The sequence below is a fragment of the Megalobrama amblycephala genome, linkage group LG8 (genome assembly GCF_018812025.1).
Source record: "Megalobrama amblycephala isolate DHTTF-2021 linkage group LG8, ASM1881202v1, whole genome shotgun sequence".
Classification (NCBI taxonomy): Eukaryota; Metazoa; Chordata; class Actinopteri; order Cypriniformes; family Xenocyprididae; genus Megalobrama; species Megalobrama amblycephala.
Genome location: NC_063051.1, coordinates 33,290,004 through 33,315,147, shown reverse-complemented (window position 1 = coordinate 33,315,147; position 25,144 = coordinate 33,290,004). Strand labels below are relative to the sequence as shown.

At 38.9% G+C, this 25,144-nt stretch overlaps 2 protein-coding genes and 1 long non-coding RNA gene across 6 annotated transcripts in view; 1 reads left to right on the top strand and 2 right to left on the bottom strand.

The window, feature by feature from the left end:
- Window positions 1-19,616, top strand: part of abcc6a (ATP-binding cassette, sub-family C (CFTR/MRP), member 6a) — a 44,970-nt gene extending 25,354 nt beyond the window's left edge. For both annotated transcript variants that reach the window (XM_048200706.1, XM_048200705.1), the window contains exons 4-31: window positions 211-348; window positions 2,205-2,324; window positions 4,406-4,467; window positions 4,580-4,711; window positions 5,183-5,389; window positions 6,251-6,428; window positions 7,932-8,093; window positions 8,256-8,348; window positions 9,430-9,633; window positions 9,914-10,060; window positions 10,188-10,275; window positions 11,304-11,373; window positions 11,486-11,612; window positions 12,164-12,340; window positions 12,487-12,654; window positions 12,736-12,928; window positions 13,185-13,263; window positions 13,781-13,889; window positions 14,005-14,212; window positions 14,298-14,608; window positions 14,784-14,983; window positions 15,234-15,360; window positions 15,656-15,757; window positions 15,839-15,985; window positions 16,318-16,476; window positions 16,600-16,766; window positions 16,919-17,113; window positions 18,364-19,616. In XM_048200706.1, coding sequence (XP_048056663.1) covers window positions 211-348; window positions 2,205-2,324; window positions 4,406-4,467; window positions 4,580-4,711; window positions 5,183-5,389; window positions 6,251-6,428; window positions 7,932-8,093; window positions 8,256-8,348; window positions 9,430-9,633; window positions 9,914-10,060; window positions 10,188-10,275; window positions 11,304-11,373; window positions 11,486-11,612; window positions 12,164-12,340; window positions 12,487-12,654; window positions 12,736-12,928; window positions 13,185-13,263; window positions 13,781-13,889; window positions 14,005-14,212; window positions 14,298-14,608; window positions 14,784-14,983; window positions 15,234-15,360; window positions 15,656-15,757; window positions 15,839-15,985; window positions 16,318-16,476; window positions 16,600-16,766; window positions 16,919-17,113; window positions 18,364-18,472 — 4,179 coding nt within the window. In that variant the 3' untranslated portion in view covers window positions 18,473-19,616. The remainder of the gene's footprint in view (window positions 1-210; window positions 349-2,204; window positions 2,325-4,405; window positions 4,468-4,579; window positions 4,712-5,182; window positions 5,390-6,250; window positions 6,429-7,931; window positions 8,094-8,255; window positions 8,349-9,429; window positions 9,634-9,913; window positions 10,061-10,187; window positions 10,276-11,303; window positions 11,374-11,485; window positions 11,613-12,163; window positions 12,341-12,486; window positions 12,655-12,735; window positions 12,929-13,184; window positions 13,264-13,780; window positions 13,890-14,004; window positions 14,213-14,297; window positions 14,609-14,783; window positions 14,984-15,233; window positions 15,361-15,655; window positions 15,758-15,838; window positions 15,986-16,317; window positions 16,477-16,599; window positions 16,767-16,918; window positions 17,114-18,363) is intronic.
- Window positions 8,989-18,285, bottom strand: LOC125274367. The gene is made up of 5 exons (XR_007186243.1): window positions 18,132-18,285; window positions 12,716-12,889; window positions 12,128-12,226; window positions 11,463-11,580; window positions 8,989-9,540 (listed from the first exon to the last, which is right to left on the bottom strand). It is a non-coding gene; the product is annotated as an uncharacterized LOC125274367 (long non-coding RNA).
- Window positions 19,617-20,019: 403 nt separating the features above from the next.
- sumo3a (small ubiquitin like modifier 3a) lies at window positions 20,020-23,451 on the bottom strand. Of its 3 annotated transcripts, none has more exons than XM_048200710.1 (4): window positions 23,295-23,451; window positions 22,237-22,365; window positions 21,898-21,969; window positions 20,020-20,913 (listed from the first exon to the last, which is right to left on the bottom strand). In XM_048200710.1, the coding sequence occupies exons 1-4, from the start codon at window positions 23,313-23,315 to the stop codon at window positions 20,851-20,853; spliced, it is 285 nt and encodes a 94-aa protein (XP_048056667.1). In that variant the 5' UTR covers window positions 23,316-23,451; the 3' UTR covers window positions 20,020-20,850. The 3 variants fall into 3 exon arrangements, with proteins under 3 accessions (XP_048056667.1, XP_048056669.1, XP_048056668.1); XM_048200712.1 differs by lacking the exon at window positions 23,295-23,451 and adding an exon at window positions 22,862-22,997; XM_048200711.1 differs by lacking the exon at window positions 23,295-23,451 and adding an exon at window positions 22,461-22,674.
- Between the last annotated feature and the right edge of the window lie 1,693 nt (window positions 23,452-25,144).

Genomic DNA, 25,144 nt, shown 5'->3' with positions numbered 1-25,144 from the left:
CCTGGATCTTACGAATGGCTTAGGCTGGGATAGGAGAAAGTATTTTGAAAAAATTACATACTTTGCCTTAAAAGTAAACTTGCATCGTTCACTAGATGTTCATCAGGAAGAGGACGATCTGTAATTAAAGTCATTTGTTATTACTTGTTTTGCATGAACTGTAATTTTAGCAGATGAGAACAATGTCATTAACAGCTGTGTGTTTGACAGGTGTTAGCCGTGTGCGTGATTCATTGGGAGAGAGTGCGGGGATGCCGTTCCTCTGTCTTCCTGTTCTTCTTCTGGCTGTTGGGCGTGGTCTGTTCCCTTATTCCACTTCATGCAAAGGTCCAGCTGACTCTGGAGCAGGTGAGAAAAATGACAACTAACAGACCCCATCCGGGGAATTTCAGTTTCACGGTACACTCACAATAGCCACATATGGGTGTCTTAACATATGGATGAAACACAGGTGCATGCATGCAAACATGCATAGATACATATCCATAAATGCACAAGCAAACACATCGCAGCGCACTCAAACAAACACAGAGCAGCTCAGCATTCCAGCAGTTTCTACTTTAAGCACTGTTTATTTTCCCCACATTTGGACTTGGTTTGTCACATTCATGTCATAAGTTCAGGTGAAGTCCAAGTACAGGTAGGTGTTAGTTTGAAACATATGTCAGAAAGTGTTTAAATCTGACTTTTGCCCCATAGGACCTTATGTGAGTGTTTTTATTTTTTTTTGCTATCTTTAAAAATGTCTTAATAAGAAGTGCTTTAAATATTTCTAAATGATAAAAATTGAATGTCATGTCAATAACCAGGCTAAAGTACGTATTTTTAATCAATTTCATATGCCACACAGTCATTTTTAGCCCATGGACAAGAAAACAATCTAGCAAGAAAGCAGTTTTAGACTGTTAGTTCTAGGCAGTTCTGACCCATATCATGCAAAACTAGGTCAAAACATAAAGACAGATAAGCATATTTCTCCCTGGCATGCTGAATTTATGCTTGGATAAGAGTGGGATGACATTTTGACTGACCTACATTGTGACCACTGAAACCAGTCTGGCCTTGTTTTTTATTTTGTGGTGTGGTAAAGAATAAAGCCTCTATTTTGGCAAGGGGCTCCATGGCCAAGCGGATGTTTACTACAGATTTGTCTCAACATGGCTTGTGCTCCAGTTGTGTAGCCAAGGCGCTATATCCAGGACACCAGAAAGATAAACTTAGTATACTATACATTTAGAAATGCATGAGCAGCATATGAACAGCACATGTTTAAGGTTTGTAAATATAGCTACTGTTGGCTCCTCACCAGCAAATAGTGGCCGGAGGCTTGAACAGCAGCAATCTCTGAATTTCCAGATTGTAGCGTGACTTGAGGCCTTTTATGGCTCTTTTCATACGTAATTCATTTATATAAAGCAGGCCATTAAAGAGTTTGGTTTTCACCATGATTTCCCTTAACTGTTCAAAATAAGCTTTACTATGTTGTTAATGCTCATGCACACCCATGTCTTCTTACATTAGGTGAAGTAAGAACGTGCACTGCACTGCAACACTGCATGAATTCCTATAGAATAAACAGTAAATTATATTTTTTTTTACATTAATCTTTAGTTTGGGACATGACATCACTCAGTACCCTTTTGAAAAACAGCTTATGCTGGTTAGGTATGTTTTGAAGCATGGCAGCTGGTTTGAGCTAGTTTAAGCTGGTCCTTAGTTGGTCATGAGCTGGTTTAAGCTGGTCCTGAGCTGGAGCCAATTGCTAAGGACCAGCACTTGACCAGCTTAAACCAGCTCATGAACAGCTAGGGACCATCTAAGGATTTAGCTGGCTAAATTAAGGACCAACTCAAAGCATCAAAACATACCTAACCAGCATATGCTGTTTTTTTCAACAGGGTAAACATGTCTCCCGCTTTCTCCACAAACTAGCTCTTGTACGCCTAGTCAGGGAGTTCTTGCGTGACATTTAGATCGACCTGATGTAGTCTTGGATTGGATATTCATCAACAAGTTGTGTTCCAGAGAGTTCTATAGGAACGGAATGTTCAGCGTGTAAACAGCATGTTGGGAAGTCTGCGGATCAGGACTGGAATAACATCACAGTAGCATTATGGGAAATCCCTGGTTGTGGTAATCATTTAAATGGGAAAGTCTGCCTATGCTCTCTCTCTTTAATCTGTATGTGATCCGCTGTTTTTCAGGGTCTTTCTCCAGATATTGTGCGGTATTTGGCCTTTTTCTCTCACTTCACCCTGCAGTTGGCGCAGCTCTTCCTCAGCTGTTTTGCAGACCGGGCGCCCTCAGGCAAAGCCGTCCTCAAGGTACGAACGGAGCAAACTCTTATCAACTAAAATAATCCATCACTAACAATCCTGTGGTGTTTACTTCTGTCTTTATGTAATATATAACTCAACCCCCCCATTTTGAAGTGAATTATGGTAATGGCGGTGGCATATCCAACTACCGTCTCCCGCAAGAATGTTGCACTTAGATATTAGCTGAACTCATGATTGGATTAAAGAGATGTTTTCGGCAGTCAGTTTGAGTCATCTTCTGTGGTCCTTTTTCCCGGATAATGATATATCCTGTTTTAAACTAAATTCTTGACTCATTCTGCCCACTGTTTGGTTGTTATGTATGCAAATTACACACATAGCACTGAGCAGAGCAACTCAGAACGTAATCTCCTGACAACTCGTGAGATAGTGGTCCATTTGACTGTTCTCCTCCAGAGAAAAACAAGGAAACAAGCTCAGAGAGGAATTAGTGTGTTTGTGATGAGGTTGTAGCCACAGACGTCGCGCCACACCCCTTGATCCCCTCCTGGCTCAGTCACTTCCTGTGTAGGGTTATTCACAGCATCCTGTAGAGTGAGACCTCTGGTGAGGAGGCGGGAGAGAGACTGAGTGTTTGGGTGGATGGTTGTATGGGCAAGGGGGCAGCACTGAGGTCAGCAGTGGGTGGAAGTGTGTTACTGTGGCACATAAGGCGCACACACACACACACACACACACACACACACACACACACACACACACACACACACACAGATAGAGGTCTACCACTCTTACTCACAGACGCTTTCACACTGTTTCTCTGTTTACTCTCAGTTCACTGTTGCCAAATATGATTTCTAGCCACTGCTTTCTCTATCCAAGAAAGCAAAACTGTGAAACTCTTTCTAAAACTGACTGTTGACAGTCTAACAGCTGGTTATTTATGTGTATAATGTTAGAACTGTTTTTTAACAAGCCTTGTTATAGTTGATAATTAAAATATGATACAGATACAGATTTATTAATGGGTTTGGCTAGGCCCCTTGTTTTTCCAGTAAAGACACTGCTAGGGATCAGTATCAGGGGATAAATGTGACTTAATGTTAAAGGATTAGTTCACTTCAGAATTCAAATTTCCTGATAATTTACTCACCCCCATGTCATCCAAGATATTTATGTCTTTCTTTCTTCAGTCAAAAAGAAATTAAGGTTTTTGAGGAAAACATTCCAGGATTTTTCTCCATGTAGTGGACTTCACTGGGGTTCAACGGGTTGAAGGTTCAAACTACAGTTTCAGTGCAGCTTCAAAGAGCTCAACACGATCCCAGATGAGGAATAAGGGACTTATCTAGCGAAACGATCGGTCATTTTCTAAAAAAAATAAAATGTATATACTTTTTAACCACAAATACTCGTCTTGCACTCCTCTGCGATGTGCCAGGCATTACATAATCACATTGGAAAGGTCACGCATGACGTAGGCGGAAGTAGCGATCCAGTGTTTACAAAGCGAACATGTAAAGACTAAGTCAAACGCTCTTTACAAAAAAGGTAAAACAACGATGTCGGACGATTTTGAAAATGAGTTTTTCGCCCTACCGCGGTACTTCCACCTACGTCACGCGTGACCTTTCCAACGTGATTATGTAATGCATGGCGCATCACAGAGCAGTGCAAGACAAGCATTTGTGGTTAAAAAGTATATACATTTTTTTTTTTTTTTAGAAAATGACCGATCATTTTGCTAGAAAAGACCCTTATTCCTTGTCTGGGATCGTGTAGAGCTCTTTGAAGCTGCACTGAAACTGACATTTGGACCTTCAACCCGTTGAGCCCCAGTGAAGTCCACTATATGGAGAAAGACAAACATCTTGGATGACATGGGGGTGAGTAAATTATCAGGAAATTTTAATTCTGAAGTGAACTAATCCTTTAATGATACCAGTCCAATAAGTAAACTGAGCAGATATATATAACATCCAATAAATGATAGCCATAGGACCCAACAGTATTTCTAGTTGTTAAACCAAAAACCTTTTACTTTTATTTATTTAAACATATCCACATGCTGTACTTTTTGGCCATATAGTGTATTTGTAGCCAACTTGTTCTTGTCCTTTTCTCAGAATGCATGTCCTGTTGAAGATGCATCGTTCTTGTCCAAGATGCTCTTCTGGTGGTTTAGCGGGTATGGAATTAAATGTTTTGATTACCATTACTACTTTGCGAATAAACTCTTTTAAATACTTCTTGGTCCAGTGAAAGAAATGCATTTAGTGTTGTGTTGTGTGTGCTTCCAGGTTGGTTTTTAAAGGATACCGTTCTCCTCTGCAAGCAGAGGATCTGTGGACTCTGAGGGAAGAGGATACGTCAGATAGGATTATATCCGACCTGGAAGAAGAATGGGCAGCGGAGCGTACCAAATTACAGCAGTGAGTTCCATTGAAACATCAGATGTTTTTTTCACACACGACATTTTGAGGCACGTGTACATTTATGCCGTTTGTTTATGTTGCTGTGGATCCTCACGCTGCTTTGATCAGTGCAATCACATTTCCATCTGAAAGCTGCCCACAAAAAGACAGACCTAAAATAAGACAAAAAGAGCCCTGCTGCATACACCGTCGAGACAGGAGGATTGTGTCAATTGGCTGGCTTGTTAACACTTTTCTGCTTTAAACATACAGTTTCAAGTCCTCTGAAATCCTCTTTTAAGGCCTCACATGTCAGAGGTCCCATGCCTTTTACAATTTGTGGAAACTTGCATTGACGCAGGATGCTTTAATGTCATTCTGTTTTCAATTAAAACTTACAAGGAGGGATTAAAAAAGCTTAACAACTGCATTTAGGCTTCAGCACCAATTTCTTATGCACATGTCCGTTTGCCTCTTCTCCATCTACAGGCAGGAGAACCACCTAAGCACCAGTGTTGCCTTGGGATCTCGACTACCAGACCAGGCCCAGCTCCTCAGGAAGATTCAAAAAGAGCAGAGTTCGGGATTCTGTCTCTTACGGACACTTGCGCGTAGCTTCGGGCCCTACTTCCTAACCGGGACGCTGTGCCTCATGGTCCATGATGCCTTCATGTTTTCAGTTCCACAGGTTCTAAGGTGAGAAAGTCAAAGTTGATTTAATGAGTCATCTTGGCCTCATCCTTAGTTTAAGATCTCAAACTTTGGGCTTTTGGTGTATCTAGGGTAAGTTAGGCTTTGGGCTGTGTTTATGAGAAGTTCTGCCTTCAAATAAACACAGATGTCCCCTCTGTGAGCTCGCTACTAGTCGCTAGGTTATCAAAATATTTTTAGAAGAGACATCTTACGGTTCACAATATCTTGGGATGAAAACAGGAAGTGGTAGTGTGCGGCAGGTGCTTGAGTCAGAGACGCCATACCAGCCAGACAGAGATCATGCTGTTTATGCCCACAGAAAAGCAATTATGGCTTCAAGTCTGAAAGCTTGAGAGCGAGAGATGACCACAGTGCTCTGTCCGCCGTAGACGTGTTAGCTTCGGGGAGGGTAGAGGAACACTGTCGGGGTTGTGGTTACTATAGGAAAGCTGCCAGCTAAATGGGAGGTTCAGTCAGCTACCAGCAAACTGTAGCAGATCCAAACTGTAGCAAGTAGATATATTGTACTGGGATCTTGTGTCAAAGAAGGTGGACTTTGGTGGGAATGGTGGAAACATTCAAGGTCTTCTGCCCTCAACATGGATTTTGTAGCATTTGGTTAGCATTCAGAGAAACATTTTTTCCAGTTGAACATGCTACGTCTTGTTAATCTCAACAAATCCACCATTCTTCATTTTCCAAAACATTTTCAAAGAAAGCTGTGGGTTTAAGCGCTACTGTAAATCTTGAGCCAAACCACAATGGTTGGATGTGGTCTGTTATAGAGAAATCTAGCCAAATGCTTAGTTACATCAAAAATCAAAAAGTGCCTTCATTCACCCACTTTTCTCTCTTTTTTCAAAGTCTGTTGTTAGGATTTATGAAGGATGAGGATGCTCCACTGTGGAAGGGTTATTTCTATGCCTCTCTTATGTTCCTCCTGTCCTGCCTGCAGTCTGTCTTCAACCACCAGTACACATACACCTGCTTTACTGTGGGCATGAGGGTTAAAACAGCTGTCATGGGTCTGGTCTACAGAAAGGTAGGCCATCTCACCAGCACAAAAACCTTGTTAGAACATATGGTTCTGTGATTGGTCAATTATTTTTTGAGTAATAGGAGTATTTGCAGAAAATTGTAGGGGCAGTACAAATATATTTAGTGTAAAAAAAAAAAAAAAAGTATTGGGACACCTCTTCATTTTTGAATTCAGTTGTTTCAATCAGACTCATTGCCACATGTGTATAAAATCAACCACCAAGCCATGCTATTATTGGATGGTGGAAGTGTTTAGGAACAACAGCAACTCAGCCACGAACTGGAAGACTAAAGTAAAGTCAGAGAGCGGGGTCACCAAGTGCTGAGGCACATGGTGTGTAAAAAGTCGCCAACGCTCTGCTGATTCATAGCCAAAGAGTTCCAAACTTCCACTGGCATTAATATCAGCACAGAAACTGTGCGGTAGAATGAGTTTCCATAGCCGAGCAGCAGCATGCAAGCCTCAAATCACCAAGTATAATGTCAAGCGTTGGTGGAGTGGTGTAAAGCATGCCGTCACTGGACTCAAGAGCAGTGGAAACGTGTTCTGTGGAGTGATGAATCACGCTTCTCTAATGGACGAGTCGGGATTTGGTGGATGCCAGGAGAACATTACCTGCCTGACTGCATCGTGCCAACTGTAAAGTTCGGTGGAGGAAGTATAATGGTATTTTTCAGGGGTTGGGCTAGGCCCAGTAAAGGGAAATCTTAATCTTCTTCAGCATACCAAGATATTTTGGATAACACTATGCTTCAACTTTATGGGAAAAGTTTGGGGAAGGCCATTTTCAACTCTTTGGCACATGACTGTGCCAAAGTGCACAAAGCAAGGTCCAAAGAGACATGGTTGGATGAGTTTGGTGTGGAATAACTTGACTGGCCCACAGAGAGCCTTGACCTCAACCCCATCAAACACCTTTGGGATGAACTGGAACTGAAATTGCGAGCCAGGCCTTCTCATCCAACATCAGTACCTGACCTCACAAATGCTCTACAGGATGCATTCCAAAATCTTGTGGAAAGCCATCCCAGAAGAGTGGAAGCTGTTATAGCTGCAAAGGGGGGGACCAACTCCATATTAATGTCTATGCAGTTAGAATGCAATGTCATTACAGTCCCTGTCGGTGTAATGGTCAGCTGTCCCAATACTTTTGTACATATAGTGTATATTTGTATATATATTATAAATTTGTAATTTAATAATTATATGTATTATTATTTAATGATTCATTTACCAACATTATATGCACCATGTAATTTCCTTCAATGCTCTAATGTACCCCAAAGTAATGGAGCAAAAGTAATGCTTAAGTTAAATGTTTTTGCTGGACTAATGAAATTCCTGATCGCACAATATTGTGTTCAGTTTGTTTGAATTATTTTATTAGTAAATTCCTGTAATTCTATTTCATTTTCCTGCAGTGTGACCAATTCAATTCAAATAATGAAAAGGGATTTAATTAAATTTTTTAATCAATCTTTCTCTCTGCATCTTGTTTATCCCCAGTCTCTTGTCGTGAATAGCGCAGCACGCAGAACATGCACAGTGGGGGAGATAGTCAATTTGGTCTCTGCCGATACCCAGAAGCTGATGGATTTTGTGGTGTATTTCAATGCAGTGTGGTTGGCACCCATTGAGGTCACACTCTGTCTCTTCTTTCTTTGGCAGGTGAGGTGATACTGTATTTGTGTATTTTCATTCCACTCAATAAACTATCTTCATTCTAGTAATATAAGTAAAGTCTGAATTGCATTCTTAACATTTGGGGATATTGGTTGAATAGTTGTTTTAGCTTCCCAAGAGAAATAAACAAGACATGTCTTATTTCAGCATCTAGGACCATCAGCTCTAGCGGGCATCGCCACCGTGATCTTCATCTTCCCTCTGAATGGATTCATTGCGAGGAAGAGAAGCAAACTCCAGGTACTGTAATGTTGAAACTTAGGATTCAAGTGTTGTCACTCACCTGTTACTTGAGGCCCAGACTCCTGTGAAGTGGAAAATCTAAATGTCCTGTATGTTTACACATATAAGAGGTTGCTCTACCATAAAAACATACTGCAAGTTTCATACCTCAAAGCTAACCAGTTTAAAATATAAAGATTCGTTTAACATGCCTTTTAACATGCGTATGTAAATCAAGGAGGTGTGCTCTTAACAACCCATGTTTGTCTATCAATCACAAGCGCGATACTGCTGTGTGGGTAAAACCGTCTGATGATGTAATCTCCAGAAACATATTATAAAGATCTGAAAAAGCATTTTGTGACCCCAAACCCCTTAAAGTTCAAAGAAGGATGGCTAATTCTGTATTGGATTCTCATTAAAGGAAATAAAAATGATCTTAATTTATCTCACCCAATAAGATGCTTTCTGAGACTTCAGACTGTATAGGAGTGCTATGAATGAATGAGTGCTAAAGTAAGTCAGCGTGAAGGGTCCACAGCTGGTTTAGATAGTGAAGTGAGCACAGCGTGGGTGTGCGGGTTGGATTCAAGCTTCTCTCGCTCCTTTGAAGTTCCCCATGCTTCCTCCGAAGCAAAGCAACCACAATGCTCGCAAATGGCAATAAAAGCTCAAATTTTATTTTCAGAAAACAACAGACATTTGGCGTGCCACTGATTGAGTCAATATCTTAGCTCATAGCTGTTGTGTTCTAGAATATCTTAAAATGCAGTTAGGAATTTATTTTCTTCTACAGTGTCAATCATTCTGACGTGAAACCATTTTGCTGAAAAGACCAGCTTAGACCAGTGCAAATTGGTTTGATGCTAGTCCAACTGGTGGACCAGCAAAACCATCCTGTTACTCAGCAAAACACTCATTTTTTTTGGCAATATATGTCCCTCTGGTTCAGTCAAGAAGCTTGTAGGAACATCAGAAGACCAGTATCCAAAACACAACATATTGCTGGTAACCAGCTATGCAGCTTTTTGTCAGCAAAAAGTGGCGCCTTGCCAAAAGTGTTTTGATGACAATTGGCTGTTTTCTGTTCATTCGACAGGAGATACAAATGAAGTACATGGATGGACGGGTCAAGTTAATGAACGAGATTCTGAATGGCATCAAGATCTTGAAGTTCTACGCCTGGGAAAAGGCTTTTCTGGAGCAGGTCCTGGGATACAGAGAGAAGGAGCTTAAAACTCTGAAGAAATCACAGATCTTATACTCTGTGTCTATTGCATCATTTAACTCTTCATCCTTTCTGGTGAGAATAGACAGATTCTTAACAAATGTGTCAGGGCTGTCACCAAGTGTTGTGGTACTCGAGTCCAAATCCAAGCCTATATTTTCAATGAACAGTCCAGACCAGCTCCAGCACATGAATCTGAATACAGGCCAATTTCAACTGCTTTGAAAAATATGGTATTGGATTCGAGGGCACACTTTTGGGAAGGACCTAAATCTACTGTAATAGAAGATTACCTAAAAGACAAGATGTGTTATTATAGTATTGACTATTGATTGCTATTTCCATTCTTTACCAGGTTGCTTTTGCTATGTTTGGTGTCTATGTGCTCATTGATGATAAGAATGTTCTGGATGCTCAAAAAATCTTTGTATCAATGGCTCTCATCAACATACTGAAAACTCCCCTAAGCCAGCTTCCTTTTGCCATGAGCACAACCATGCAGGTGAGAATTATATGAACTCCAACACCATTATATTCTGCCCTGATTATTTAATAGTGCTGTATGCATTTAGTTATTTCAGGATTTTAGTAGATTACTGGTCTTGAATTAAATTATTCTTGTGTTGCAGGCTCTCGTCTCTCTAAAGCGTCTGGGGAAATTTCTCTGTCAAGACGAAATCAAACCAGACAATGTGGCAAGAGAATCCTTTAAATCCGGTGAGAGACCACTTGTTGACAAACATTATTGTGCAATAGGTTTGTAAGGCTAAAAACAGACTCACTATTGTCTGTACCCTGTGAGACTTTCCCTCTGCTTCCGTCTGTCAGTAAAAATATGAGCAAGAGCGAGATTAACAACAGTTTGATAATAGCCTCTAAATTTCACAGTTAGATGGTAGTGATGTCTCACTTCCTCTCCCTGGCAAAAACAATTAGAGATCTCTAAAAACTCAATGGATCGCCTACCTTCGAATGCAGTGTAGCCTAATACATTACATGTTATTTTATTTATTTTTTTTGTTTCCATCGATTTAATCCACATTTTCTATGTAAGGTCACAGGGATGTCGTCTCGGGTCATAGGCTTATTTTATTTTAGTCCTTGCACAAAACAACAGTCTATTAAGAATCAATTAGCTTTGTGACAAGATGAACTGCAACAATATTACAATACTAATTTATATATTATTATTTACTCTGCAATCCAAATTACATTTATCTGGACTTACTAGTATCTTTTATATTATTGTTTTATTTATTTTTTTATAATGGAATATGTCTTCCTGTATAAGTCACCTTTTATACATAAAAAGACATTATAGTATAAAGTAAAGATAGACTGGGCAATGTTAGGGGAGATATGAAAGTAGTACCAGTATGTGGCCATGAACAGCGGTCAAATTTAGTTTAGTGGTCATTATCCAAACTAACTTGATGGGGCTGGGGGTGGGCAGCATTCATCAAATCTGTTCAAGATAGCTTGTGAAAACTGTTATTGTGAAGATGAAGCAAATTAGACTGTGTAATTAAAGCGAGTCTATAATTTCACAAGTTGCAGGAGAAATCTAGTTTCCCAGAAGCAACCTCTGTAATTTTAACTGCACTTTCCTCCAGAACAATTTGTGTTTGCGACATAGATGTGTGCAGATAGTCTGCGTGCATAGATTGCATGTTAATGGTAGGTGATTAAGGCATAATATTACATTATTTACTTTTGCTCTTTCATTGTTGCTCTTTACTTGTCAGATGTGGATGGTGTGGTGTTTGAGAATGGAACCTTCAGCTGGTCTAAGGATGGCCCCCCATGTCTAAAAAGGTATCATTATCCAGAAAGTTTCCACAAGGCACCTGAATACACCATCAGGCAATAAGTGTCCAAGTTTCAGCAACTTCCCCCTCACTTACTCTCTGTGTGTGTGTGTGAGCAGGATCAGTGTTAAAGTTCCCTGTGGCTCGCTGGTTGCTGTTGTCGGCCATGTTGGCAGTGGGAAATCCTCGCTGCTTTCAGCCATACTTGGGGAGACTGAAAAAAGAAGTGGGGCCGTCTCAGTAAAGGTACTTGCACTAATCAATCATAACTCTCATTGTATATATTTTAAGAAATCAAAAATTTGAATGGCATGTTATGATTATGACAATAATGAGGTTCAAATTGTTGAATAAAGTCGTTATTTTTGTGTTGTTTTTGCACGCAAAAAAGTATTCTCATCGCTTCATAACATTAAGGTTGAACCACTGTAGTCACATGGACTATTTTAATGATGACTTTACTACCTTTCTGGACCTCAAAAGGTGCAATGATGTTGTTGCCTAAGTGTGGTTCAGAAACCCTTGGATTTCATCAAAAATATCTTCCGAAGATGAATGAGGGTCTTAGTAATTAATGACAGAAATGTCATTTTTGGGTGAACTAATCCTTTAAGGTATTAAGTTTAAACAAATAAACAATAGGATTATTGTTTATTTTGATTGATATTGATTATTATTTATTATGTGATTATTTAATATTCTGCTTTATTTCAAGGCCACTAATCAAATTTCAAAGTGCAATAATAAAAGTTAATCCTTACAATTGATTGTCTCCTTCTTTGCTTCTGTTTATATAGGGCTCCATTGCCTACGTTCCCCAGCAAGCTTGGATCCAAAATGCCAGTCTGCAGGACAACATTCTGTTTGGACGGGAAAAAAAGGAAAGCTGGTACCAGCGAGTGCTGGAAGCCTGTGCCCTGCTGCCAGATCTAGATAATCTGCCTGCAGGAGACGCCACTGAGATCGGAGAGAAGGTGAGACCCTCACACTTTATAAAAAGTAAATGACCAAAGTTACATCATTCAGATTGTTTCAATAGGATCAATAAGCATCGAGACCAATCACCTTCGAGCATGCATCTGTATATAGATCTTGATATAATTCTAAAACTTTTTCCCAGGGTTTAAATTTGTCTGGAGGACAGAAACAGAGGGTGAGCCTGGCACGTGCTGTTTACAGGAAAGCTGACGTGTATCTGCTTGATGACCCCCTGTCTGCTGTGGATGCACATGTTGGTCAGCACATCTTCAACAAAGTCATTGGGCCCAAAGGCATACTTAGAGACAAGGTGACTATCACTGTAAAGTTTACCTTACACATGGATTATGGGGTAATTTCCAACATCTAACCTTCAACATTTTCATTAAAGACACGGGTTTTGGTGACCCACGGAATGAGCTTCCTGCCTCAGGCGGATTTGATTCTGGTTCTGGTGGACGGGGAGATCAGTGAGAGAGGCTCCTATCAAGAACTTCTGAACCGGAATGGTGCTTTTGCTGATTTCATCCACACCTTCGCAAGCTCTGAAAGGAAAGAGTGTGTTACGGAGGACTTCCAGAGAGGTAATATGTTGCGGATGCTAGTGTCCCCATCATGCTTTTAACTAGTTTAACCAGGGAATCAAGCTCCACTATTTGGCAAAGTTTTTTTCTGGTGAACATCATGTAATTTCTGAGGTTCTTCTAGCATTGTATTATAAGATGGACTGGTACCAGTTCATCATAAACCAACAAGGACCAGTATGAAAATTCATAGTGATCTGTCAAATCCAAATGTTGAATATTATTGATCATTTTTGTTGAACTCATCCACTTGCAGGCTCCAGAAAATCCGTAAGATTGAGTGTTACTGAATACTTGCCATTTTCCAGGGATCTGTCCCAAGAGCAGCTCATCGGGTATGGGATTTTAAATATGCTAATTCAATGCTAAGAAATATGACAAATTGAAACTGAAATTGGTGCGGGATGACTGCAGTTAAACCTGGATGACTAATTGAATGCTGCAGGTATGATGTAGTTTTGTAGCGCAATTGGATGTTTCCATTGACTTTTGGATCACTGCACAGAATCATATCATAACAAAAGTTTATGATTCTTGTATGTTTTATTCATTAAGATCATCTTGAACACAATGTTTATGATCTTTGAAAGCATACATACAATCAGCAGAAGTAAAAAGCTAAAGATGGGCTATAAACAAATTATATCTTTAAAAAAAACCCATTGAATTCTGGATGTTTGAACCATAAGTGCTAAAATTTAGGAATGAGTGAGCATTTTAGCACTTATGGTTCCAACATCCAGAATTCAATGGGTATCATATCTGCAGCACCCTATAGCTCTTGTAACAGTCATTCACTAGATATGAGAAGCATAAAGTTTGTTGATTGATTCAAACTCAAATCTTTTTCAGTGGTGACACAAACAGCATCACAATTGAGCCACTACCTGATTCTGATGAGGACCGCAACCCAGAAGACCTGGGGAAACTGACAAATGTTGATAAGGCACGGATAGGCAGAGTAAGATCACTCATGTTAAACCTTCTTCTTTTGAAATACTGTATGTTATTCCCTTTCTATCAACCACACAAGTTTGGCTTATGTCCTTGTCTCCATTTTCTCTCTGTCCCTATAGGTCAAACTTGAGATGTACATTGAATACTTCCGCACTATTGGTTTGCCTTTGATAGTTTCTATTGTATTCCTGTACGCCTTCCAACAAGCAGCATCTCTTTCTAATAACTACTGGTTAAGCTTGTGGGCTGATCAGCCTGTGATCAACGGCACTCAATTAAACACAGATCTGAAACTTGTAGTCTATGGAGCTCTCGGCTTTGCACAAGGTTAGTAGAGTTAGTAGAGTATTGTTTTACCCCAGCTTCAGTTATGATTCAACTAAACTAATTTTCATAATTTCCTGTGTTTTAGGAATTGCCATATTTGGTACCACGGTGGCCATCTCATTAGGGTGTATCGTCGCCTCCCGTCATCTTCACTTGGAACTTCTGAACAACGTCCTTCACTCCCCGATGTCGTTCTTCGAGTCCACTCCCAGCGGAAACCTCCTCAATCGTTTTGCTAAAGAGATAGATGCCATAGACAATATGATCCCAGATGGGTTAAAGATGATGCTAAGTTACTTCTTCAAACTCTTGGAAGTCTGTATCATTGTGTTGATGGTCACTCCTTTCGCTGCCATTATCATCCTCCCTATGGCATTACTCTATGGTTTCATACAGGTACGTCTAAATCTGCCTTTATAGGGTTAAGAAGGCTCATTTGCTAACCGCAAATGCTAGAAATATCTTGAACCCATCTGCTGACACCAACAATACCTGAATCTAACAGGAAATCATCTAAAGTCCTACTTTGGTTTTGACTATAATGTCTTTCTCACTCTTTTCACCCTTGAAGAGTTTCTACGTGGCCACTTCCTGCCAGCTGCGGCGGCTGGAGTCAGTGAGTCGCTCTCCCATCTACACGCACTTAAACGAGACTGTGCAGGGTGCCAGCGTCATCCGGGCGTTTAGTGAGCAGTCACGCTTCATCATGGGTGCCAATCACAAGGTGGATCTTAACCAAACTGCTTACTTCCCCCGTTTCGTAGCCACAAGGTGAGGCACTCTTTGAAGTTCAGTCTTACAATCACAATAACATCCACACTCAGAATCAAATATCACAATCTGGACTAGCATTCACTTGGGAAGACCTCTTGCATTCAACAACAGCCAGATGGGGCACAAAATGGTGCTCATGTAATGCAAGAGCGCATCCTGTATTACCACGCCCTGCGGTGGGCATCCTACAAAATACATTTCAGTTGATTGACATTGTACTGATATATAACAATGTCATCTTGTGCAGGTGGCTGGGTGTGAATTTGGAGTTCCTGGGTAATGGCATTGTTCTTGCTGCTTCTATTCTCTCTGTGATGGCAAAAGGAACCCTGAGCCCTGGTATGGTCGGTCTGGCCGTGTCTCATTCACTTCAGGTGTGAATCATTTCAAACATCTCTATGCAGAATCCAACATTACTAACGCAAATATTACGAGAGTTACTGGAGATATTGCATGTGGCAACTTCTCTCTTGCAATGTTCACCCTCAAACCTCAAATCAAAATAGCTTTTAACTCTTGCTCAAGATCTACTGTGGTAGCTTTCATTTGTGGTCAGCCGTTTTCAAATGAAAATGCACAGAAGAAAATGCAGCCGTTATTTACATAAAGATCAGACAAATTAGGTCCTGTTTAGTGACTCATTTTAAAATGCTTTTTGCTGTCTCTCAGGTGACAGGTTTCCTGAGCTGGATTGTAAGGTCATGGACAGATGTAGAGAACAACATCGTGTCAGTCGAGAGAGTGAAAGAGTACGCAGACACACCAAAAGAGGTGAGTGTGGCTATACAGCCTAGTTATACAGCCTTTGTTGGTCAGTAATAACCTCTTTACCGTCTATATCATCATTTACAGGCAGCTTGGAGCATAGAAGGAAGTTCTTTGCCACCATCTTGGCCTCAAACAGGGACCATAGAGTTTCAAGATTATGGCCTTCAATACCGTAAAGGCCTTGAGCTGGCCCTGAAGGGCATCTCTGTTCATATCCAGGAACGGGAGAAGGTGCATAAATATTCTACTTCAGCATTTACTATAAAATATTATTGCTGTCTATTTTTTATTATTTCTATGGTTATACCTTGCCTCATTTCTCCTGAACAATGTTAGATACTTTTACACCTTGAGGGAATAGTCCACCCAAAATATAACCATTTTAATGTTCTAAATAGGATGGTAAAAGTTGAAAGTATATTACTGTAATTAAACTTGACAAACATTTGGTGGGATTGTGGTAATACAAAGTGTTCCTGATGATACCTTCTATAATTTCTCAAGTTAAGCAATATTGAAAAAGTTCCCACAGTCTCATTCTTTAGTTCCTTTTATCCTTTCAGATTGGTATTGTGGGAAGAACTGGCGCAGGAAAGTCATCTTTGGCTCTTGGAATTTTCCGAATCTTGGAAGCAGCAAAAGGAGAGATCTACATCGATGGAATCAATATTGCAGAGATCGGGCTTCACGATCTAAGATCCCGCATTACCATCATTCCACAAGTGTGTATAACTAAGACACTCCACCTAATGGAACCAAAATAACTTTATAATTGCAATTTTTTGTTGTATTTCAAATTTTTTGAATTCACAAATCAGTTTTGTAATTTTTATATATCCTTCCAGGACCCTGTGCTGTTTTCTGGATCTCTCCGTATGAACCTCGACCCCTTCGATGCCTATTCTGATGAGGAGGTGTGGAATGCCCTGGAGCTGGCTCACCTTAAAAACTTTGTGTCTGAACTTCCAGATAAACTCAATCATGAATGCTCAGAAGGAGGTGAAAACCTCAGGTATGTGCTATTCTTTCACCATTTTAATGACTAAAAAAAGAGCTACTGTATTTAAGATATGTTGTTTTTGGTTTGAAATCTCTCTATACCATCAACAATGGCTTGCAAAAGAGACTTTCGATTAACAATAGTGAATGTTTCTCTTCCTGCAGTCTTGGTCAGAGACAGCTGGTATGTCTAGCAAGAGCTCTTCTTCGAAAGACTAAAGTTCTGGTGCTGGATGAGGCTACAGCTGCACTGGACCTGGAGACAGACACCCTGATCCAGTATACCATCCGCAGCCAGTTTGAGGATTGTGCTGTTCTTACCATAGCACATCGCCTCAATACCATTATGGATTACACAAAGTACGTCATGGTACAAAATCATTTAAACAGTGGTTCAACCCAAAATGAAAATTGTGTCATTAATTACTCACCCTCATGTCATTCCACATCCGTAAGACTTTCCTTCTTCTTCGGAAGACAAATTAGGGTGTTTTTGATGACAGAATGCTGTCAGATTTCCTTCCATTGACTGCCTTTGCAACTTCCACTGCCTTTGACGCTTCAAAAACTTCATAAAGAGATCGGAAAACGAATCCATATGAATCGAGTAGTTTAGTCCAAATTTTCTGAAGAGGATCGATCGCTTGATCCATGAACAGATTTAATTTAGGCTTTTACTCGCAAACGTGCAGCGTAACACACGAGAATGAACCTCATTGGTTACGCAGCACGTTTGAGCTTCCAGAAGAGGTTTGTTCTTGTGCGTGAAGCAGGTTTGGTTGAGCTTCTGCCTAAATTAAATCTGTTTGTCATAACAAGCGATCGATTCTCTTCAGAAAATTTGGACTAAACCACTCGATTCATATGGATTAGTTTTCCGATCTCTTTATGAACATTTTGAAGCGTCAAAGTGGAAGTTGCAAAGGCAGTCAATGGAAGGAAATCTGACAGCATTCTGTCATCAAAAATATCTTAATTTGTTTTCTGAAGAAGAACGAAAGTCTTACGGGTGTGGAACGACATGACGGTGAGTAGTTAATAACAGAATTTTCATTTTGGGGTGAACTAACCTTTTAACAAGATGGTTCCCAAATTTTTCAGACCACACAGCTCAGGTTCAGGTGGTCACGACTCACGTGAATTTGCCAAGTTGACCAACAGAACGATGCTTGGTTTGAAAGCTGTGCTTCATACATTGCAGCACTATTGACAACAACAGACAATGGACCTTTTTTTTTGCTAATGTAACCGCACCTTAATGGGAGAGGTGTTAGTTTTGGAAATGTTTGCATTTCCGTTTGGTGCCGTACGGGGCGTAGAAATTATACTACAAATAAAAATAAGAACGGGCTAAATAATAAAAAGGTGAGCTGCTCACCTTCATTGTGAATTGGATGCGTCACATTTCACAGTCTTCGAAAATTCCGTCTTTTGTTTTACCACGTGCTCATTTGACTCAATTCTAATGTACGCATGCGCAACAACGTGCGCAATTTATGAAAATATACGCGGTTATCTGACAACACAAATATTTATTATTGCTCAAATGTCAGTAATGTCTGTATTGTGAAGTTTTATTAACATTAATACTGACGTTTCTGTTTTCTCAGGGTTATTGTTATGGATAAAGGACATATCGTGGAGATGGATTCTCCCAATAACCTTATTGCAAAGAGAGGCCAGTTTTACTACATGTGCAGAGAAGCTGGAATCTTATAAGACATCCGCTGTCTTCTCGTGCCCCCTTGTGGTGAAAGCAAAGAATCTGCAGAACTCAGTGCAGAACACAGAGACATCCCAATAACACAACTGGTGCTTCACGAGGGAAAAAGACCAGACACTTGAATTACACTTTTCCCCACAAATGAAAATGGTTTGCTTGATAAATCTAAATTGAAGCTAAGATGTAAGTGTTTACTCAGGTTTACTGTCATCTCCATGGGCATAGTAATTCCATGCAGCTCTTAAGAGGAATGAGGGAAAAGCCTTTGCATTCTGCCAGAAGACTGGTGCTTTTAGTGTTCAGTGGAAAGGTGTGGCTGATGGAAACCTGTACATTTTGCACCTAATTAAACAGACACAAAACAATTAGGGAAGAAAGTGTCTGTTCTGTCTGCGCCATAGCACCCATGGTGAAAGAACATGAATGTGAATAGCTGATTGTTTTACAGTTAACTTTGGTTTTATAACAAATCAATGAAGACAATTCTATAAGCTCTAGTGGTTTCATAGTTCTCTTCATAGACAGTTATGTGAAGAATCGTGTAAAAGAGGACAAATATGTTTACAAACATATTGCCACACATACTTGACCTGAAATTCCCTAAAAAAATTCCAGAATTGCTTTCAGACACTAATTAAAGCTTTTACGAGAGGATTTAGGGAGAAAAACAGTACAGTCACCCAAGTAGGTTGTGGTGTTTGTTTGTTTCAGCCAAAGTAAACAAATAAAATGGACTATAATGGCTGGATGAAAGAACATGCAATTTGTACACAAGTGTAATATTACTGCTGACTGCTTAAATAGTTTTAATATCTCAAGAAAATATTGTTCACCACCGTACTGAAGGCAAGTTTTTTTTTTATTTCGCAGTTTTGAAAAATCCCAAATTGTTTTACAAGCATTTTGTTATCTGTATCTAAAGATTTTTAGAAATATATTTTAATCTTAAAAGTGGATATGAAAGACACGGCATCTCTTCTTGTAAGACAATGCAAAAAGCTACATGTGTGACGTACATTCAAGTGCCTTTGTGACACTCCAGATTTTATTTATATTTTCTATTTAATCTTTGACACTTCATCTCATGTTTTATATGTTTATACATGTAATAACTGTGTATTAAAGAGACTTGACATATTGCTAAAGGATGCGTCATTGTGCTTTTCTACAGGCTTTGTATTTGAAAAGACATGCTGTTAAACAATTACCAACACACTCTCTGTACATGACGAAAAAGCCTCAGCGGAAAAAAAAATGAGTACCAAACTATATTTATTGTTTACAGTAGTAAAGGACAAAAAAAAAAAAAAAAATAATAATAATAATAGTACATATCAGTAAAGGAGGATGCCAACATCTGGAAATCTTGGAGTCAACCCTTAAAACCCTCTCTCCCTTTCAGCCATATGAATTACAGTGGGAGGGCTAGAGATGTTAAAAGAGATCAGACCAGTCCTTGTGAGCGATGACAGATACGTCTCCACAACAAAACCGGAAAAGGATTCCCTTTTGATTTGCTTCAAGACCTGGTCGTAGATTTGTGATTTAAAAAAAAAGGGGGAAAAAAAAAAAAAAAAAAAAAAAAAAGAAAAGAAAAAGAGATATATTGGTCTATTTAGATCATTCCAATCTCCTCAACCAACATATAAGAGGAAATGGTAAATGGATATATTTCTACAGACATTTAAAAGTATAAACTTAGAACTAGTTGGTATAATCCTGCCTTTATCAGCTAATCGAGTACCATCTTTGGGTTTTGGTCCAGAAAGGGTCACTGTAAATTGTGTCATGTAGTCCGTCTCTTCATTTTTAAACGACCAACAAGGAGGTCCATAGATCCTGTCCCTACAGTGAGCTTATACAAGAAGCAGCCCCATTAAAAAGGCAAATGAATACAACACTGGTCGAACATATTTCTACAACACAAACAGGCAAATACAATCCGAGTTGAAACAGGCCTACTTAAAGCTCTTAAGAATTGAAAGATGAAGAGAAAAAAAAAAAAAAAAAACCCTATGCTTCACTTTTTATAGGCCAAATATACTATGGAGGGGTCAACGGTTCCCTGTTGCGATTGGTCAGAGAGAATCAGTATTCTGAGCAACATAAAACCCTGCAGAAGTGGCTGGTGGGACAATTTGAAGAACTACACCCTCTGGAAGCTTTGAGTTTGTTCCCCAACCACAGTAGCTGTCTAACCATTGCGTATATAAATATTACTGGAAAAACCATTTGTGATGGCCACTCTAGGAAAGCTAGAGATGACTGAATAGAGACAAAGAGAGAAAGAGAATGGGAAACAGTGTGAAAGCATTTCAATGAAACATCATGAGGAATAAAATAGATAAGCATGGGGTCCAGGTGGTGTGGAGTTTTAGCAGGAGCCGCCAGTTTGTTGCTGAAATACATCAATCGTGTCCTCGTCCTCCATCTCCAACTAACAAATGAAAAGAGAAAAAAAATTCAGTGACTATAAGGTAAGGAAATACTGTATGGCTTGTCACCTAAAGATTTTCATCACCACACACACACTATATATAATATATATATATATATATATATATATATATATATATATATATATATATATATATATATATATATATATATATATATATATATATATAGTCTTAACCCTATTCCTACCCCTAATCCTAATCCTAAACCATATTTTATCCCTAAAATCAGAGGGGAAAGATAGGTGAATAACATTGATGTAGAAGCACTTAACCCTGGTTGCAAGCCTAAACTTGACAAATGGTAAACTTGTCCCACAAATCTGATTGGTTGATTGGAATGTTGTTCCAGGATCAAAGATGTTGATCCAGGAACATGTCTTACTTGGCAAAATCACAGTGACCATACAGGTGTACATATATATATATATATATATATATATATATATATATATATATATATATATATATATATATATATATATATATATATATATATATATATATACACAAACATAAACCTTTAAATGAAGAGAGTATGATCAGGGATTTGCAGTGTTATTAATGCTTAGTAAAATTTATTAAAAATAATTTTCTTTAATTGAAAGAGCTAAAATAACAAAACATAAATAGATGAAAAACTTCAACCTAAACTTATTTCAGCTACCGTAGTTGCCAAAGCAACATATTAAAGCTAGTTGCCAAAGCAACATTTTCTCAACATTTCAAACAACAATTGGAAATAAAAAAAGTTAATAAAATATGAAAGTTAATAAAAAACAAAGAACAAATGAATAAAAGTGGCCAATTTCACAATTTTGACAACTAAAAAAAAAAAAAAAAAAAAAAAAAAAACTCTAAAAATATACAAATAAAACATTCAAAATATTAAAATAAATACTATAATAGCACATACATTTTTAAAAATAACACTGGGGATTTGAAAGCAATAAGCATGTACTCACCTGCGCCGGTGTGTCTGTCTCATTAATTGGTTGCCCGTCAAATCTAAATCTAATCTGTCTTATTGACAAACCCTGAAAGAAAAGCAATGTTTACAGTTTTACAATACAAGCCTAGAATGTGATATTACAGGTTTTCAGTAGTTATTAGAAGCAATATTTTTGAGTTCCACCTATAGTAATTTAGAAGTGTTTTGTATTGTGATTTCACTGGTATAACATTGTTCCACTGACAGAACCGTGTGACTCACATGGACTGCCCCCACAGAGCAGTCTTAAGTGCTAGGGTTTTTACCATCTACATGATTGTTTAACTAGTTGTAATTTCAGGAAGAGCCTTACCTGTCTCTCACAGTACGCTTTCATTAATTTGCTGAGTGGCGTATGCCTTTTAATTTTGAACTGGACCACTGAGCCATCCTGCCCCGCCACCTTCAGATTGATGTGGTCGTTCTCTGTTTTCACTCCCTCCTGAAACAATAATAAAGTGCACGAGATAAAGTTTGGCGAGATCAAATCGACACATTTAAGATGCACAAAACAACGACACTTTTTAAACAAGCTACCCTGCTGAGGAATATGTTTGGAGGCCCTTGGAACATCTTTTTAGGAGGACGACAACTTAGGTAGTGAACAACAAGGCCTAGTGGATGCTAAGTTTTTAAGAACTGAGAAAAAGCGAATTATAACAATGTTTAGTACATCCTGGCCACCTATTTAATAATAACAGCAGCAAACAGAACAGAACAAAACGTACAATCCACAAAAAACAGACATACAAATGCAGGACCAAAAATATTAGCCTTCTAGTCAAACACTGTAGCGGCTCTGTGCGCCATTTTTAAGCATCTGGCGCAGCGAGGTGCAACTCAGAACTCAATATCCGTAACAGAAAGACTACTCAAATTAAACTTTTGAGGTGAATACTTTGATTAAGGCGGAATATACACTTTATCCGTTTATTTACCATCCAAATGGTGCGCAAACATCGAGTACCACGACGCTCTTTTATATTCCGTACCGCTGTTCTTGCGGCATTTCCTTACGCCAGTGGCGTAACGTGGCCGGTCAGCGCCACTCCGCTCTCACAAAGAAAAACCCGCAAACGCTGAATTACACCGGGGCAAATGCGCGGTAAGTACAAAATAATCGCGTACTTTGAATGAGCATCTGCTTAACGGACCGTTTAAAACGTGTAGTACTGAAAACAGAAGGCTATAAAATAAAAAAGACGGCATTTACATGAAAACAAGACAATGATTGCGTGCCGACCGCCTTTCTCCCGCATAAATGCGCAATCTCACTATCAGAGCAAGGTTGCACAAAATGAAACTCGGCCTCATTCGGCTCGTTTTGAGAAAAGCTTTAAAATACGGTCAAATTACACATCGGATGCTCACCTTAGGCTTGTCTTCGGACATTTTTGCAGGTGTCTGTTGGTCTGTATTATGGAAATATACTGAACACAAGATGCGCTCTCCACACTGTAGAGCAACACAGCTGCCGACGGGAACGCGCTTTCCTTTACCTACTTTATCAACGATTGGTTGGTTTCTGGTCACATGACGTCCCTCTAGTTCGCGTGAGCGAGCAAAGCTCCCCGCGAATTTCTGGAGATAAAGCAGGCCTGTGCTGCTCATCTCTTTCAGGCTCTAGCAGCAGGGTTAGTGAATTAATTTTTTTTTTTATTTTAATGTACGTATCGCTTTAACAAGAGGTACAACTATATGTGACAGCCATATTTCCTCATTTGTACACAACGATTCTGACCCAGTTCTGTTTACATGTTATGTTGTGGATAGGAAGTTGTCAGGTTTCCCACGGCCGTTATTTCTGGCAACTGGTAAAATAGTCTCATTGCAAGTATTCAAGATAAAAAGAGAGACAGCAGGGTTGTAAGCATGAACTGTATAAAACAAGGCTTGTAAATGAGTTTTATATATTACACAAGAATTCTCAGGTCACGTGTCAAAATGCTGCCTCGGCCTAAATGCTGTTGTTCTTTGTGTCTAATGTATATTTTATTAGAATGCAGTCAGAAAAAAGTTAACCCGTTTAATCCCATTTTTTTCCCAGAGATGACATATATGATTTTGTATGGTATTTGTAAAGATATTAAACAATCAATGTCAATTATGTAAAAAAAAAAAAAATATTGAAAAGTCCATGAAAAATGGGGTTTTATGTCCGGTCACTTTTGTGGTGCTAGAACACAGGGAGTCAAGGTCTATTGTGTCAATGCATTTACAAAATGACAAACCTCCAGCAATTAGTTTAAATATTGGGTTAAATAGATTAAGTTAGTGTTTTATTCCTTTAACAAAGAAGTAAACATTGTCTGGCTCAGTTTCAAAAAGAACAAAATAGCATTCCTAAGCAGCAGTATGGCACAAATAATCCATACAATTTTGACAAAATTACATAAATTGTAGGAAATTGGAATATAATTTAAAAAAAAAACTTCATTATAAACCTGAAATAAGTACAGACTGACAGACAGATGATAGATAGAAAGATAGATAGATAGTCAGACAGATAGATAGTCAGTAAGACAGATAGTCAGACAGTCAGATATATTGACAGACAGACAGACAGACAGATAGATAGATAGATAGTCAGACAGTCAGATAGATAGATAGTCAGACAGTCAGATAGATAGATAGTCAGACAGTCAGATATATAGACAGATAAACAGACAGATAGTCAGACAGATATATAGATAGATAGTCAGACAGACAGTCAGATATATAGACAGATAGACACACATAGTCAGACAGACAGACAGATAGATAGATAGATAGATAGATAGATAGATAGATAGAGTCAGACAGATAGTAGGACAGTCAGATATAGATAGATAGACAGACAGATAGATAGATTTAATGTTACATTAAATTGTGAAATATGGTGAAAACAATATTAAAATATTACATTAATAAATGATGCATTAGTCCATAGGGTTTCCATCAAGATAACAGAGAAAAGCACCTCAAACTGCTTAATTTTGCCATTCAAACAGTAGCGAATTTGTTCCAAATGAAGAGTGGAAGACAAGCCATAACTTGACCGTAGGTTCCTTCTTCTTCCAGAACAATAGTAATAATTTCTTAGCTGTAGTTAAACTGTATGCAAGCAATTTGTGTTGACCTCCTGATAATGGATGCCCATGTTCAGAAAGTCCCAGATTTATCAATGTTGAGTCGGGCTGCATTTGTACCCTAAAAATTTCTGAAAGCACATCAAAAATTCC